Consider the following 15,856-nt stretch of genomic DNA (forward strand, 5'->3'; position numbering starts at 1 on the left):
TTCCTTCGTGTTTAAAATGTCCAGCGAGGAGCGTGAGCTGCCGGCTCCAATCGAAGCTGCTACAAAGCAGAGCCGTGGCATCTGCGAGAACGTGTGATCTTTGCCCAGCTTTCCTTCACGCACGCATGATTTTATGGAACAAAACTGCCTATTACCGTCGGGAAAGACGACGCGGCTTGACCAAAAATGGATCTGGTGCGAGGTGCAGTTTTCCTAAAGGTCACGGGTGGGGTGGGGTGGGGTGTGGGGAAGGGAGAGCGGCGGGTGAGCAGATGCCAAGTTCCGACCTTTTTACTCCACACCGATCAATCTGCGCTGCGAAGCGAGTGAGTGATGGAGGTCTGTGAAAAATTACACGCCAGCTAAGACGTGGAAAATGAAAGACATCTTGTCTTTCACTTCCCTTTTTTTTTTCTTTTTGCCCAAGCTAACGAGATCGTAAAAGGTTCATTTGAATTTAACGTCTGTTTCTTGAGACTCTAAGAGAGAAGAACTTTTATTTGGAATTCTTTTGTCTTAGGCCATGTCCATACCAACAAGGTTTTTTTTTTTTTTTAACTCAGTCACTGCCATAAATTCATTTTTTTTAAAACACAAAAAGATTATTAAATAATTGGGGCTTCAGGCGATTAAAATTTTTATCGTAATTAATTGCATGATTTCACTAGTTAACTCACGATTAATCACAAATTTGATATCTGTTCTAAATGTAGAATTTAAAAACATTTCTAGGTTTTCCTACTCTTGTTAACAAAGTTTAAAAAAATGTTAAACTAATTGAAATAGTTCAAATTAATTTTTGACTTTTATAGCCGTGAATAGCAGTGAATTAATAAAAAAGAAAAAGAAAAGAAAAGATGATTAAAAATTCGGGGCTAAAATTTTTAATTGGAAATAATCGCATGATTTCACTAGTTAACTCACGATTAATCACAAATTTTATATCTGTTCTTTTTTTTTACTCTTGTTAACAAAAGTGTGTGAAACTAATAGAAATAGTTAAAAAATAATTTTTGACGTTTATAGCCGTCAATGGCAGTGAATGAGTTAATATGTCCTGCTGATTTTTACAAAAGCTTTTGTTTACGGTATTTTTGTTTTTTTGTTGCAAGGAATGATTCAAATAAAACAAACATGTATATTGTACAAAATTATTGTAATTTTTACAAATAAACAAATATTTTCCCCAAAATTACAAAATGCATTTTACATTTATTCATTTTAATGTATTCAATGTTTTTGAAGGTATTTATTTGCGTTACTGTATTAAACAAAGCTGCACGTGCATTTATTTTCTAAGTCAATTTGTTTTTAATAAATATATTTTTCAACATGTTTTGGCCCATTTCTAACGGTTAAAATTAGCTTTAAAAAATACTAAATAAAGAGAGCTTTTTCAATGTTATTAAAATTTTGATTACTTACTTTTGCAATTAAAATATAGGTTTTAATTTATTTATTGTAAAAGAATAAAGAAATGCATCTTTCTCAAGGAATTGTTTCCTTTTGTCCATAATTTGTTTGTATTGCTTTTGTCATTTCATATTTTATTTTAAATAAATAATAAAGTTTATTCTTCAACCAGTTTGGCAAATTTGTAATTTTTTTTTTTTTACTAAGAAAGAATATTGTAAACGCAAATATTTTTCCCCAGGTGTTTTGCTCTTTGCCTTATTTTTGTGTTTATTTATCTAAGCATTAGCTACATAATATTTAATGAATCCATTCACCAGAGTTGTTGTGGTGCCTTTTCCAGAAATGATTTTCTTCTCAAATGTGATTGGTTGCAATATTCTCCTGGGTACAGCGCTTACCTGTTTGCACAGAGTCTCTGCCCACAGATGGGGGTGTCGGTGGAAGCGCCGCCACCGCCGCCACCGCCGCCACCACCGCTGACTGCTCGACTTTCGCCCAGTTTCTTCCTGAAGGCCAAAACGTGACACTTAGCACATGACTGCCCCCAGTGGCCAGGAGGCCTCAAACTCAACCTCAACCTCAAAAGTGGACGAACAAATACATTTTATTACTAGTGAAATTATTTTTCAAAAGCGTTCTGTCGGGAACCCCAGGTGCAAAATCTCCTTGTATGTGCGTTCACCTCGGCAGCGGCCGCGGTGCGCCAGCGTCAGGGTCTTGTCTTTGCAGCGCGCCCTCTGCAGCTCGCATCCGTTCTCGTAGCTCCGCCCATCCGAGCCGCACACCGGCTTGGCCTGCGGTCGCGTGCAGGAACCGCCGCAGTGGTTGTCTCTGTCGCCAATCAGCCACTGAAACCACACGCAAATTCAAATGGAAACATTTTGGTTATCTCATAATTCAAAAGAATTCCCAGAGGTCTTAATAACTTGTCTGTGATATGCTATTGGGAAAATAGAATATTTTTACAGCATATTTCTTGCAACTACCCAGAGCCCTTAACAGGCTATGAGGACAGCTGCATAGTTTTACCCTGACCCCCTCAAACTATGAATTTAATTTAATCAGATCTCTGCTCTGCACTATGATTGGCCATCTTGTATCATGGGGGTGTGGCTTAGTGTCATGTGTACGTACCCTAGAAGGCAACATTGTTCACATTCACATAGACGAGTGACAATTGAAAAACTGCCCTTTCAAAGTCATTTTACTTTTCTTTTTTTTAAAACAACAATTCCAATAGCGTCCCACAGGATAAATGATGACGAAGGCTTTGCAAAAACTTTATTTAAAAAAAATCAATAATAATTATAATAATAACATTTGAGAAATCAGATCAAATCCTATGATGAAATTTCAAAAAGGGTTATTAAATCTTTTCTTTTTAGGAAAGTGCAAACAATCATTTACAGTATCTTCTCTTTAGGAAACAACGGATGCAGATAAGTGCAGCAGAAGAAGTTTGAGTAGGCAGTAATGTAAAAAAATGTATCAAACTGATATAGAATATCTTATATCTTTTGTTTTTCGAAAAACGCAGCACTGTTTTCTTTTTAGGAAACGAACAATGCAGACATGAGTGCAATAGTAAAAGGTTTGTTAGTCAGGAATGTGTACAGTAAATACAAACATATTGTATGTATTTAAATATGTAACAGCTTAAATGTTATCTGTTTAGTAAAGTCCAACATAAATAGTAGGGGTGGGAATCTTTGACTGTCTCACGATTCGATTTGATTCCGATTTTGGGGTCTGCAATTCGATTTTTTATTTTTATTTTCAAAATGATTTGATTGACAATGATTTTTGCTTCAATCTATAGATGTGGAAGGAATTGTAATGATCTACTCCAGTCTGACTCGCTAATGCTAGCGCGCTACTCGCTCCACGCTGGAAAAAAAACAAAAAAAAACTTTTATTGTAATAACTTGATGGTGACTTTTTCCTTCTACTCTCTAATGTGGCTACAACTTAACCGTGTATCAGACCGCGTGGAACCACACTGCCCCTCAGTGGTTAAACCGGGTACAACATGAACAGCGCTCCGAATAAAGGCACACACAGACAAAAGGCGAGACAGTAAAGAATAATTTACATAAAATCGATTTTGGGACATTTAAAATCGATTCTGAATCGTACTAAATGAGAATCGATTTTTTGGGCACACCCCTGATAAATAGTTTGTCTTTTTGTCAAAAGCGCAACTTCTTTTTGTTTCTGTGCTGGAACTCAAATCAACTATACTTATGGAGCCCTTTAAAACATGGAGCAAAAACGCAACGACATACAACAAAGCAATCAAAACAAAACACCAAAACAATGCCGAGCATCATTATCAGCCGATATCATCGTTATGGTGCGTTAGATGCCGAGTCCGGTTGCTCCTGATGCTGCATCATCAGCCGGTGAATCAGGAGAGGATATTAAAGCGCTTTTCATTAAGGCGGAAAAGCCAAAAGTCAAAACCCAGTTGCCGTAAACTTACGAGCCACAAAGTCTGGACCCTGCCCACACACAGCGACTGAGCCGCCTGACTCAGCGCTTTAATGGACGCAGCTCTTCTTCTACCTACACCAGGATTAAAAAAAAACCCATTTCATCTCATTTTTGAGACGCCATTAAATGGAAATAAACCAAAGTCTCCCACGTAAGCGTCGCAGCTTAGTCATACGGTCCCCGCCACCCGCGGAACTGACCCGAATCTTACGAGGATCTCGTTTTGGTTGAATATTTAAAGAAAGGTTTCAAGGTTGGGTGTTAGTCAGTGAAATACACGTGACTTCCCCACAGGCCTGCTTGACTTAACACACTGAATATAGACCCATGAGTCACTCAAGTTCCACACACATTGTTCAAAAACCATCTTTAAAAGGGCTTTTCCATATTCATGAAACTCGCCAAATTCTGCAGGCGAGTTGGTCCTGGTAAAGAACTTTACGTTTGGTTGGGAGGGCGAGCACCAGCCCCAGAATGGAATAAACAAACAAAAAAAAAATGTTTAAGTCATGAGAAACATAACATTTGTTGGACATGTCTATCATGTGAAGACCCACAAAAAAAGTCTCAAGAAGCCCCTGAAGACAGTTTCACTACACATGAATTTTGGTAGGCATGTTTATCAGGGGTGTGCCCCAAAAAATTGGATTCTCGTCAGAATCGCCATTCTCATTTAGTACGATTCAGAATCAATTTAAAAAAATCGATTTTAGTTAAGTTATTTTATACTGTCTTGCCTTTATCTGTGTGTGCCTTTATTTGGAGCGCTGTTTATGTTGTACCCGGTTTGGCCACTGAGGGGCAGTGTGGTTCCACGCGGTCTGATACACTGTTAAGTTGTAGCCACATTAGAGAGTAGAAGGAAAAAGTCACCATCAAGTTATTCCAATAAAAGTTGTTGTTTTTTCAGCGTGGAGACGTTCTTTTGAGTGATAAAAGTGGAATTAATTACGATTAAAAAATGTAATCACCTGACGGCCCTAATTTTTAATAATCTTTTCTTTAAAAAAAAATAATAATTAGAGATTATTAAAAATTAGGGTGGTCAGGCGATTCAATTTTTTTTATTGTAATTAACCGCATGACTTCACAATTTTTTTCCTTTTTTTTTAAAAAAGAAAAGAAAAGATTATTAAAAATTAGGGGCGTCAGGCGATTACATTTTTTAATTGTAATTAATTGACTTCACAATTTTTTTCCTTAAAAAAAAAAAAGATTAAAAAAAGATAAGTTTACTAAAAATTAGGGGCGTCAGGCGATTAAAATTTGTAATTGTAATTAATCGCATGTCTTCACTAAACTCACCATTTTTAATATCTTATCTAAATGTACAATAAATAAATAAATATTTAAATAGAATTTGACGTCTATAGCCGTCAATGGCAGTGAATGAGTTAATATACCACCATAATTGAATACTACATAGTTCTCAGTGTTTGGACCCTTTAGTAGCGCTCGCGCAACGAGCCGAGCCCGGAGAAGCTTCCAGCGCCAGGAGAGGCAAATGTCAGATCTGGCTTTCATTATCCTGATTGGAACGGCAGACAATTGAGCATGAAAAGGCATTTTCCGAGGGTGAACTCATGTGTGATTGGTCGCTGATGGCGTCGACGTCCAGGACATCTGTCAATGGCCCGTAAAAGCCCCCCAAAAAGTGGAGCCCCGGCATTCCTAATGAGAGCTTTTGGCTCGTAAAAGGCGCGCGCGTGTGCTTTGGAGCGCGCGCCTCCACCAGGATGAAATGATCCGTTGGCATTTTGCGGAATGTAGACGTTATGATTTGTACGTCTTTGAGTATTTCCACCACTTAATAGCATCACTAGGAGTAAAAAAGCGGTGTCAAATACATTTGATTGATTTACACTAAGGTTGATGATGATGTCGCTAGTTAAAGCAGCTCTTCATCACGTTATGACACAAGGATTTGGTTTTTAGTTGGGTTGTCGAAATGAGTACGTTAATTTTGAGTTAAGTTAAAGTTTCTTTAACGACACTAATTTTTTTAATGCGCGATTAATGACCGCCCCTTACTTGGAAAGCCTGTACTGGGGGTAATTCAGGTCACGTTCACGTCAAAATTTAGCAGTAATACATTTAATAATAATGCATATATTTGTGGAGACCGGGGTCAAGTAGTATTTTACAATTTTAAAAATGTGCAGAATTTCACTCGTTACTTCATGTTAAGGATCACATAGCTCTTAATATGAAAAGAAAAATGCACTGAGCTGTCGCCATCTTGCAATTGGGATTATGCCATCTAGTGGCAGAAAAATGACCAACACAAATCAATATCGCACTCGTTAACTTTAACTCAATTTTCAACTATTATGAAATGACTATCATTGACTTAAAGATGCAGCCATATTTCTATTATAGTTTAATATTTTTTACACTTTTATGTTAGCTGGAGTATGAAAACTATTTCAATCGTACATTTAGAACAGATTTAAGATTTGCGATTAATCGTGAGTTAACTATTGAAGTCATGCGATTAATTACGATTTTAATTACGAGTTTTTAGGCAATGAGGCTGACTATTCCTACTGCGATACAATTCGAGGACGATTTGTTTTAAAGTGGAACGATTTGATGTCACTGTCGACTATTTTTAGAATCGATTAATCTATTGATTATTCAATCGATTCACCGGATTCATTATAATTTTGCATTAAAGTGCATTACTTACCCAGTGATTGGTGTTTTTTTTCGTACTTTGTATTCGTGTAGTGATTTTTTTTTTTATGGGTGGGGGGGGGGGGTGATGTTGTACTATGTTACCGGTTCGGTCATTGTTTTCTAAAGTAAAAACAGATGTTTGTAAATGTCTTATTTTGAGTAAGCACATAAGATAGTCTTCTTTCATGAAGGACTACAGAAATCAACAATTACTGTTGATATGCTGAAATCAGAAGATTTGGACAATTTTAAATAATAAAAAAAGAGGCTCCAAACGATTACTCGATTATTAAGATAGTTGTCGGTTATTTCGATAATCGATTAATTTCAACAGCTCTAATTTTGATTCGATTCGATGTGGTTAGGGATCAGTTCGGGAATAAACAATAAAAGACGATTCAATACGTTATCTCCATATATTTTAAACCGATTTCCCGATTCAAATAATTTTGTTATGCCACTAATATATATCTATATCATATATTTAGCAATATTAAAAAATATTTACGTAAGATGAGCCACATCTGACTCATGGACGAACTGCACATTTGTCCATAAAGGCTTTACTGCCTTTTTTTTTTTTTTTACTATAAACAGCTGTTGACTAATTTGTACATTTGTATTTACACTTAACAATGTTGAAATTGTCTGTGGTTTTATGACGCCGATAATTGGACGCCGGGAGAGCTTGTTTGTGTTTATATCACTTCCTATGAGAAAAAAAATATGTTGTAAGTCAACCTCTCAAAATGCCGACATCCCACATAAGCAGACTTTCCCTCAAGGCGTACCTGCATCCACACACCTGTCGCCATTTACCTCATGCCAATAAAACATCGGCCCTGCTGCACTCCCCCACCCCAAAAAAAACGAGGGTATGCGTTCACGGCTCTTGTTTATTTGCACTTTGTTTTGTTTTGTCCTGTCACGTTTACGGCGCCGTCTATTAGCCAGTCACTCGGCAACTCGCAAGTCATAAACCATGTAAGGCTTTCTTAAACTTCCCGTTATCCCGCTTGAGGGGGAAATTCCGGGCACCGATTGCATCACAGGAGAGGAGTGTTGCCTTTCCCTTTTTATTTGGGAATCTTCCAAGAGGCAAATGATGCATTCAAGTGCCCTTAAATAGCCGCCAACCGCAACTTAATCAGCCAACTTGTACTATTATTATCATATTATCATTATTATTATGCTTGGAGGCCGGCAGATAGAGAGGCCGTTACACAAGTGCTACGTGCGCCCGAGTGACTTTTTTTTATTATTATTTTTTATACATGTGTTGTGAAATTGCTCCAGTGTGTGACAAGTATGATAGTTGACCACAACTATTACATTGTCGAACCAACGCAATAAAGCACTGGTGATTATTCAGCAAAATGATTCAGCATCCAATCCAAAACCGAAAAGAGAATAAAACCTGCAGGATATAAAACGCTGTTACAAAAATGTGCAGATTGTTCAGAACGAATGCATTTTGCTGACATTTGCGGAGCCGTGTCCATGTTTTCCGGCCGGTCTCACCTCGTGTTCCATAGCGTCTTGCAAGATGGGAGGTCGCAGCCAAGCTCCAGAAAATAATTAGCATTTCTTGATTTTTATTGCATTTGAGGATTGTGCTACATGTCTTTAGCACGCGTACGGTCATATGCCGCACTGCAGTGTTACAACTCACAAAATGCAAACAAAGCAAGTTATGTTGTTCGAAGAATGGTTTGCTATCGGGTGAATTTCGCATAGCGGTCTTAAAAATACTGGTAGTGAAAAGATGCGTTTTATGGTGAAATATCACGGTACTTATGTAGTTCTGGTACTCTGACTGTCTCTTTTATTCTTACATATTGTCCATTTTCAATTTTGACCAGACGAGGGTGAAAAATATCCTCACAATAATTGTCTATCAAATTATGAAGTTTTCCAAATTTGCCTAACTAACATTATTAAATGAAAATGGTTTATTTTTAACTCATTCACTGCCATTGACAGCTATAGACGTCAAAATCCATTTGAACTATTTCTTATTAGTTTAACATATTTTTCCATTTTTGTTAACAAGAGTATGAAAGCCTAGATTTTTTATTTTTTTACATTTAGAACAGATATAAAATTTGTGATTAATCGTGAGTTAACTAGTTTTTTAAATAATCTTTTCTTTTTAAATATATATATATATTTTTTAATCATCTTTTTTTTTATAAGGAAAAGATTATAAAAAAATTTGTGGCGTCAGGCGATTACAATTTTAAATTGTAATTAATCGCATGACCTCACTAGTTAACTCACAATTAATCACAGATTTTATATATGTTCTAATAAAATAAAAAAAATCTAGGTTTTCATATTCATGTTAACAAAAGTGGGGGAAAATGTGAAACTCATAGAAATAGTTCAAATGAATTTTTGACGTCTATAGCCGTAAATGGCAGTTGTTTTTGGATTAAAAATAGCTATTGTCTGAAAAATGTGATGTCCTATTTATGCATAATCATTCTTGTGCTCTATTAACTCAATCACTGCCATTTACGGCTATAGACGTCCAAAAATCATTTAAACTCTTTCTAGTAGTTTAACATTTTTTTCCACTTTTGTTAAGAGTATGAAAACCTAGAAACATTTTTTTTACATTTTAAACAGATATAAAATGTGTGATTAATCGTGAGTTAACTATTGAAGTCATGCGATTAATTACAATTTTAAAAAATTAACCGCCTGACGCGATAAAAAAATATTAAAAATTAGAGGCGTCAGGTGATTACAATTTTTAATTGTAATTAATTGCATGACTTCACAACCCACGATTAATCACAAATTGTATATCTGTTCTAAATGTACAATAAAAACATTTCTAGGTTTTCATACTCTTGTTAACAAAAGTGGGGGGGGGAAATGTTAAACTAATAAAAAATAGATCAAATGATTTTTTGACGTCTATAGCCGTCAATGGCAGTGAATGAGTTAATTGGTCTCTAAAGTGTAATATTGAACAACAGGTGCACGTTTCTGTGGAAACTCAGACATCTCTTCTTGTGTGCCACCTTGTGCCTAATTTTGGTTCCGTAAATATCCATTGCATTTCCTCTTGAGGGATGTACATCACTTTTGGAAAAAGTCATCACACTTCAAGATTAAACAATGACATTTCAGATATTTCTAACACTGTCAAATGTCAACAATTGCACCTGACGGGATGACGGAACTCACCCTGTTGGCAGGCTTGTTGTGTCCGGCGTGGACGTGAGGCAGGTAGCACAGGAGCAGCAGTGGCACCATCAGGTGACAGCAACAGGTCGCCGCCACAAAAACAACAACAATGCGCGAAGACAACATGGCAGCGGCGCTCTCAAAAACCTTCGTCGTCGTCGTCGTCGTCGTCGTCGTCGTCGTCTTGCTCGCGTCAGCAGTCACATAATAGTGGCACGCGCGGACGACCGTGGCCGCCACAGCTCTTGTGTGTGCCGAGTCCGGAGCGCTTGTGTCCCCCCACAGGTTGACTTTGTCTGCGCACCCGCCCACCTCGCCGCCGAGTTTTCATTGCCTCCTTTCTTTAAAAAAAAAAAAAAAAAAGGAGCCCGGCGAGTGATTGACGTTCCCGTTCGACCAATGGGCGGCGGCAGGTTTGGGTCGAAGCCACGCCTCACTCAACATTTCTGTCTGTATGATTTAAGTGATGAACAGCCATTTTGAGTAAAAAAAAACACACACACAAAAACTCATGTTTTATGTTAACGTTTTGGTTAGTGTAAGGTTTAGCCAGTAGTATGTCAACGAGATACATCATTTATAATATAATAAATTTCTTATCAAAGCATAAATGAGTACCAGTGTGGTCAGAACAAGAGAGCATCCGTTTTAGCATTTGGCAAGATTGTACTGCTAATTACGGGGGTGTCAAACTCATTTTATCTTGATTTAAAGTGGGCCAGACAACTGAATTTGTGACTTAAAAAGCTATACACAACAGTAATTCCAAACGTTCCCCATTTTTTTGGCATGAATAAATACAAATACATTTAGAAAATATTCACATTCATTGATTATGCTAGCTAGCAATGAGCGTTAGCTGCGGCTAAACATGTTGCAGAATCACGATCAAGTCAGTAATCATCGCCTCTGTGGTGGCAAAATAAACTACATTTCTGACTACAAGTATTATTCTGACGAGGCGAGAAGACATGCTAATTGCTAAGCTAACCTACGATTGACACGGCTAGCAAGTTTATAAATTAAGCGCTTTTTTTCGATAAACAAAGAGGGGAGGAAAACTCAATTGAAATCTGAAATATGATTTTTGTGTGGAAAAAAAATAATGTTGAAGAATTGTTTTATATAACTGAAAACAATACAGTTGTTCAATTTGGTGCTGATCCAGCAAGTCACACCTTGGCGGAGGTCCGCTCCGAGTGTCTCTGTTGCGGTTGAAGAGCAAACATGTCAGCGTCGGCCATGAAAGACATTTTTAACTGATTGTTGTTTAAACGTCGGCTATCGTGTGACATAAACACAGCGAAGCTCCACGCGGGAAAATAAATAAAGGAGACATTAAAATAGATCTGTTTATTTGGTTCGGAGGCTTAAAAAGCATTTTGGATTGCACGCAGGTACTTTTTTTTTGGGGGGGGGGGGGGGGCGAGAGCTCACTACTTCGCGTAGCCAAAGAAGTGTCACAGATGTATGCTGGATTTTTTTGCTGAGCGTTTTTTAACCCATTGAATAACTTCTTTGGTCAAGTAAATCTTTCGTGAGCTGCCCATTTCCTCGAATGTATCATCATAATTCGGCTCATTTGCATAATAACACCCCGACACCAAGTTAGATCCGCCATTTTTAAGTGAAACCTGGCCAACGTTTTTTTTTGTGTTAGTCGTGTTTGGCGATACGCCCGCTGTAAAATTAAATTTTGAATGGCTGAAAAATTGAAATTCTCTTATCCGCCATTTTTTGTCATGTGGCATGCGGTGATACACGCCATCGCCCAAAACACGGTTCTAAACGAGCGTCGTCGCCAAGATGGCACCCAGCGTTGTCTGTGGACCTGACTGGTCCTGTGAAGAATGAGACCTCTGCTTGCCCCCAGTTCACATTTCCAGCTTTGCTTTGCCAACAGAAAGCTTTGCTGGACACTTTCAACAATTCCCCCCTTTTGACCCTTTCTCCAAACACTAACAAACCCCTCCCCTCGCCCAACTCCCTCCTTTTACCCTCCCCGGCGGTCCCATGCCGAGACGGAGCTGTTAATTCAATCAGCCGAGCACTACGCTCAATTGGGCATCCATAAGGGCCCCGGGATGGGCGCGGGGGCCCCGCGGAGGGTCGGGCGCCCTCGTCCCCTCCCTGCGGGGGTTGATAATTGCGGTTGACAGTGTGTAAACATGGCGGTGAATAGCGCGGCGCAGGTGCAGGCCCGTGTGCTGACGCCGGCTGGTGCAATAGTTCACACCCGCGCCTCCCGCGCCTCCCGCGCCTCCCGCTACCCCTTCCAATGCCGCACTTTTGTTTTTAGCCTCAAGTGGTGCTTTGCCGACAACAGCTTTACACCCAGCAAACTTCGATCGCCGTGGGGGCCGGGGCGGCGGACTGTAAGGGGGATCACTTAAGGTGATCTCGTTAACATTCCTTCAGACACTCCGGTTGGCCCACACTCATCCTCACGTACCAGAATGTCTCTACACTCTAACCCTGCCACCAGGTAGGGGCCGGGAGGCATAGCAGGGCTTCAGACCGGCAGAATCCCTCAAATGAGGATTCTTGTCTTAATTGTCACAACCACAAATCCAGATGCTTTGTCTTTATTTAATCAAAAAGCCTCCATACGGTCTCGTTTGCCCCGGGTTCCAGAGGGCGTGGGTGATTCCGGGTGAGGAACGGTAGTATCCCTAGATCTGGACCATAGGTGTCAAACTCCGGTCCTGGAGTTGCCGCAGTCATGCAGGTTTTGGAGGTTTCCCTCTTCCAACGCAAGCTGATTCCAATCAGCGGGGTCGTTATCAGGCTTATGCAGAGCTTGCTGATGAGCTGATCATATAATCAGCTGTGTTGGAGAACGGAAACATCCAAAACCTGCAGGACTGCTGCCCTCCAGGACCGGAGTTTGACACCTATGGTCTAGATCTAGGGATACTACCGTTCCTCAACCGGAATCACCCACGCCCTCTGGAACCTGGGGCAAACGAGACTGATTTTCCAAACTCCAAACTGTCCTGCAACCCCTTACCTAGCCTCCCCCTGGATCCTGGATGGAGTGAATCCATAGACTAAAGATCCTTAGTCCACACGGTTTGGATCTGGCACCCCCTTTACTGGTCTCTAACTGGACACTAGTGAAATGGGCGGTTTCAACAGAAGAAGGGGAGAATCGCTAGACCAGTGGTTCTCAACCGCAGTCCTCGAGTACCACTATCCAGCCTGTTTTCCATGTCTCCCTAAGCCAACACAGGTGTTTCAAACAATCAGCTAATGCGCAAGCTCTGCATGAAGCCTGATAACGATCCTCAGCTGTGTTGGCTGAGGGATACGCGGAAAACAGGCTGGATAGGGGTACTCGAAGACCGGGGTTGAGAACCATAGGTGTCAAACTCCGGTTCTCGAGGGCCGCAGTCCCGCATGTTTTGGATGTCTCCCTTCTCCAACACAGCTGTTATATGATCAGCTCATCAGCAAGCTCTGCATAAGCCTGATAACGATCCTGTTGATTGGAATCAGCTTGTGTTGGAAGAGGGAAACAGTCCCTGCAGGACTGCGGACCTCGAGGACCGGAGTTTGACACCTACGCCCTAGACCAGGGTTCACCAATTGCGGTCCTCGAGGTCTGAAGTCCTGCAGGTTTTAGATGTTTCCGCCCACGAGCACAGCTGATTCATATAATCAGCATGCCTGATAACGATCCTGATCTTTAATATCAGGTGTGTTGGTAGGCGGAAACACCTAAAACCTGCAGAACTCCGGGCCTCGAGGACCGGAATTGGCGAACCCTGCCCTAGACTAAGGACTCTTGTCTTCACCACCTACAACAAAGATTTCTACTGTCTTCTGTCTCGCCTGCATTTCTTGCTCTCCCGCCGGATCCTGCTGGCACCAGGTGGGGACTGGTTGGCATGGCGATGGTTCGGATTAAGCAAGGGGGGCATTCTTTGAATAAGGGCTCTTGTTTTACTTGTCTAACAACCAAAAATCCAGATGATTTTGGTTCCTGGGTTCATCAATAAAACTCCAAACTGACCTGCAACCCCCCCCTGGTCTTTTCCCTGGATCCTTCTCGAGCACGGGCGGTTTGAACAGAGGAGAGGGAGCGTCTCAAGACCAAATCTTGTCTTAACCTTCCTCCAAACAAAAATATTGGTGATGCTTTGTCTTCAGTTCATCAAAAAACGTACTTGCTGTCCTTCATAGTCGAGGTTCGGATTGAGGAAGGCGATCATCCATAGACTAAAAGGATTCTTGTCTTTCCCATCCCACAACCCAAAAAAATCCACATGATTTTCTTTTTTTCGCCTCATTAAAGGATCTCCAAACTGTCTCCCCCCCCCCGTAGGCCTGACTGCCACCCAACCCCCCCCCCCACCCTTGCCGCTGCTTGCAATCATTCATGCTGACCCTAATTGTGCCAATTCCAGCAGCTCAATAGCTCTAATTACGAGGCCTCGGCCGAGGCTTTCCACAAGCTGCTGAACCGTCACGGCCAACAAGTAGAAAACATCTACAGGGACAAAGAGTGCGGGTCGAGTGGTGGGGGGGGGGGGGGGGGGGGACTGAAAGGCGTGAGGGGTGGGCGGGGGCGGGGGGTAAATAAAGGTTGACCCGTTGGCCCTTTTCAGTGCTTAAAAGCTGCATTTGTGAAGCTGAACACCTGCACTCAGAATTTAGTGGACATTCTGTAACGGAAAACGGACACAAGCAGTGCTCGCTTTGAGGTAAAATGGAGGACGTAATTGAGTATACATCGCAATTAAAAGAATAAATAAATTCCTCCTCCAAATGACGCTTTTCTAGTAATTAATGAGTACACTGCTTTTAGGAAAATATCTTACAAAAATGTCATCAGAACTGTCCAAAGATGCTTAGAGTTACATCGTAATTCTTGACACCGCCACCTATTGGCCCGGCATGCATATTACACTGTTTTAAATCGTTTTTGTTTTTGTTGTTGTTGTGCTTATTTGCATGAAAAGGATTATAGAAAAGTAACAAAAATATCATGTTGGCCTGCGGAAAATGTGGAACGACATTGGTGGACACGTCGGTCATAACAGGACACATGAAAAAGTTTCAAGTCATCCATTTTGGTTTGTGGCAGCCATTTTGGGAGAATTCCATAGCTTGCACTTCCTTCCTTGATTGGTAGGCAACATGAAATTGTGAATTTTATTTTGCCGATGGTATCAGAGTTTGATCATGATAACGATTTGCAAAATAGGGGGTGTGGAGACCCCCGGAAAATTAGAAAAAAATACCCCCCCCCCTCACACACACCAGTTTCACCTATCAACACAAATTTGGTGGACTTGTTTGTTATGACAAGAAAGACACACAAAAAAGTCTCAAGGACCCATACATGAAATGGAACAGAAAGTCAGCCATTTTGGTTTTAAGGAGCCATTTTGGCCTCGTACTTTGACGAATTTCCACATCGGAGATGTTCTAGACCAAAATAACAAAATATGTGAAATTGTTTGGAGAAAACCTCTCTCATTTTTAGTTATCAAATGCTATGTAATTTTATAAAGAGAAAACTAATAAAAAAAAAAAAAGAGGCTTTTCATTTGACAATGACAATAAAGTCAATGTCGTGAAAACCGGTTGAGAAATAAGCAAGTTCTGATTTATTTTCAGATGTATTTGCATTGCCTTTGTTGGGAACGTCGCCCCCACCAAGGTGGCCGCCACATAGGAACATCATTTAGCAGGCTGCTAAGCGGCGACGTACCTAGTTTTCTATAAATATCTGTGGTTACACCCAAAGTTACTGTAGTCGCTCCGCTAACTACCCTGTATTGAATGCTACTCGCTAAGATAGGTTTTGAGTTCACCTCTGCGTGAACCCGCCGGTCCAGGCTTCCAAAAACAACAACAATAACAACAACACAAAACTTGACCTGACCCCCACCACTCAGCCTTGGTAACAAGCCAACCACCACCTTCTCTGTCGCCGATAAAACTCAATTAAAGTGGCACTGTTCCCCTCGGTTTGTCACAAAGTTTAGTGGGTCACCATGAAGGGCTCGCTAGAGAATACGCAGCGCATTTACGACTATTGCTATGTTTATTATTCATTTAC

At 40.4% G+C, this 15,856-nt stretch overlaps 1 protein-coding gene across 7 annotated transcripts in view; it reads right to left on the reverse strand.

Moving 5' to 3' along the window:
- smoc1 (SPARC related modular calcium binding 1) overlaps nt 1-10,104 on the reverse strand; it is a 32,149-nt gene extending 22,045 nt beyond the window's left edge. For 3 of the 7 annotated variants that reach the window (XM_086095726.1, XM_086095719.1, XM_086095725.1), the window contains exons 1-3: nt 9,787-10,104; nt 2,099-2,264; nt 1,815-1,922 (exon numbers count right to left, since the gene is read on the reverse strand). In XM_086095726.1, the coding sequence (XP_085951852.1) occupies nt 1,815-1,922; nt 2,099-2,264; nt 9,787-9,912 (400 nt within the window). In that variant the 5' untranslated portion in view covers nt 9,913-10,104. The remainder of the gene's footprint in view (nt 1-1,814; nt 1,923-2,098; nt 2,265-9,786) is intronic. The other 4 variants (XM_086095723.1, XM_086095721.1, XM_086095720.1 and 1 more) reach the window with 2 other exon arrangements.
- Nucleotides 10,105-15,856: the final 5,752 nt, after the last annotated feature.

This window comes from Leptonotus elevatus, chromosome 14 (genome assembly GCF_054856555.1).
Source record: "Leptonotus elevatus isolate MCC_2025b chromosome 14, RoL_Lele_1.0, whole genome shotgun sequence".
NCBI classification, from domain to species: Eukaryota; Metazoa; Chordata; class Actinopteri; order Syngnathiformes; family Syngnathidae; genus Leptonotus; species Leptonotus elevatus.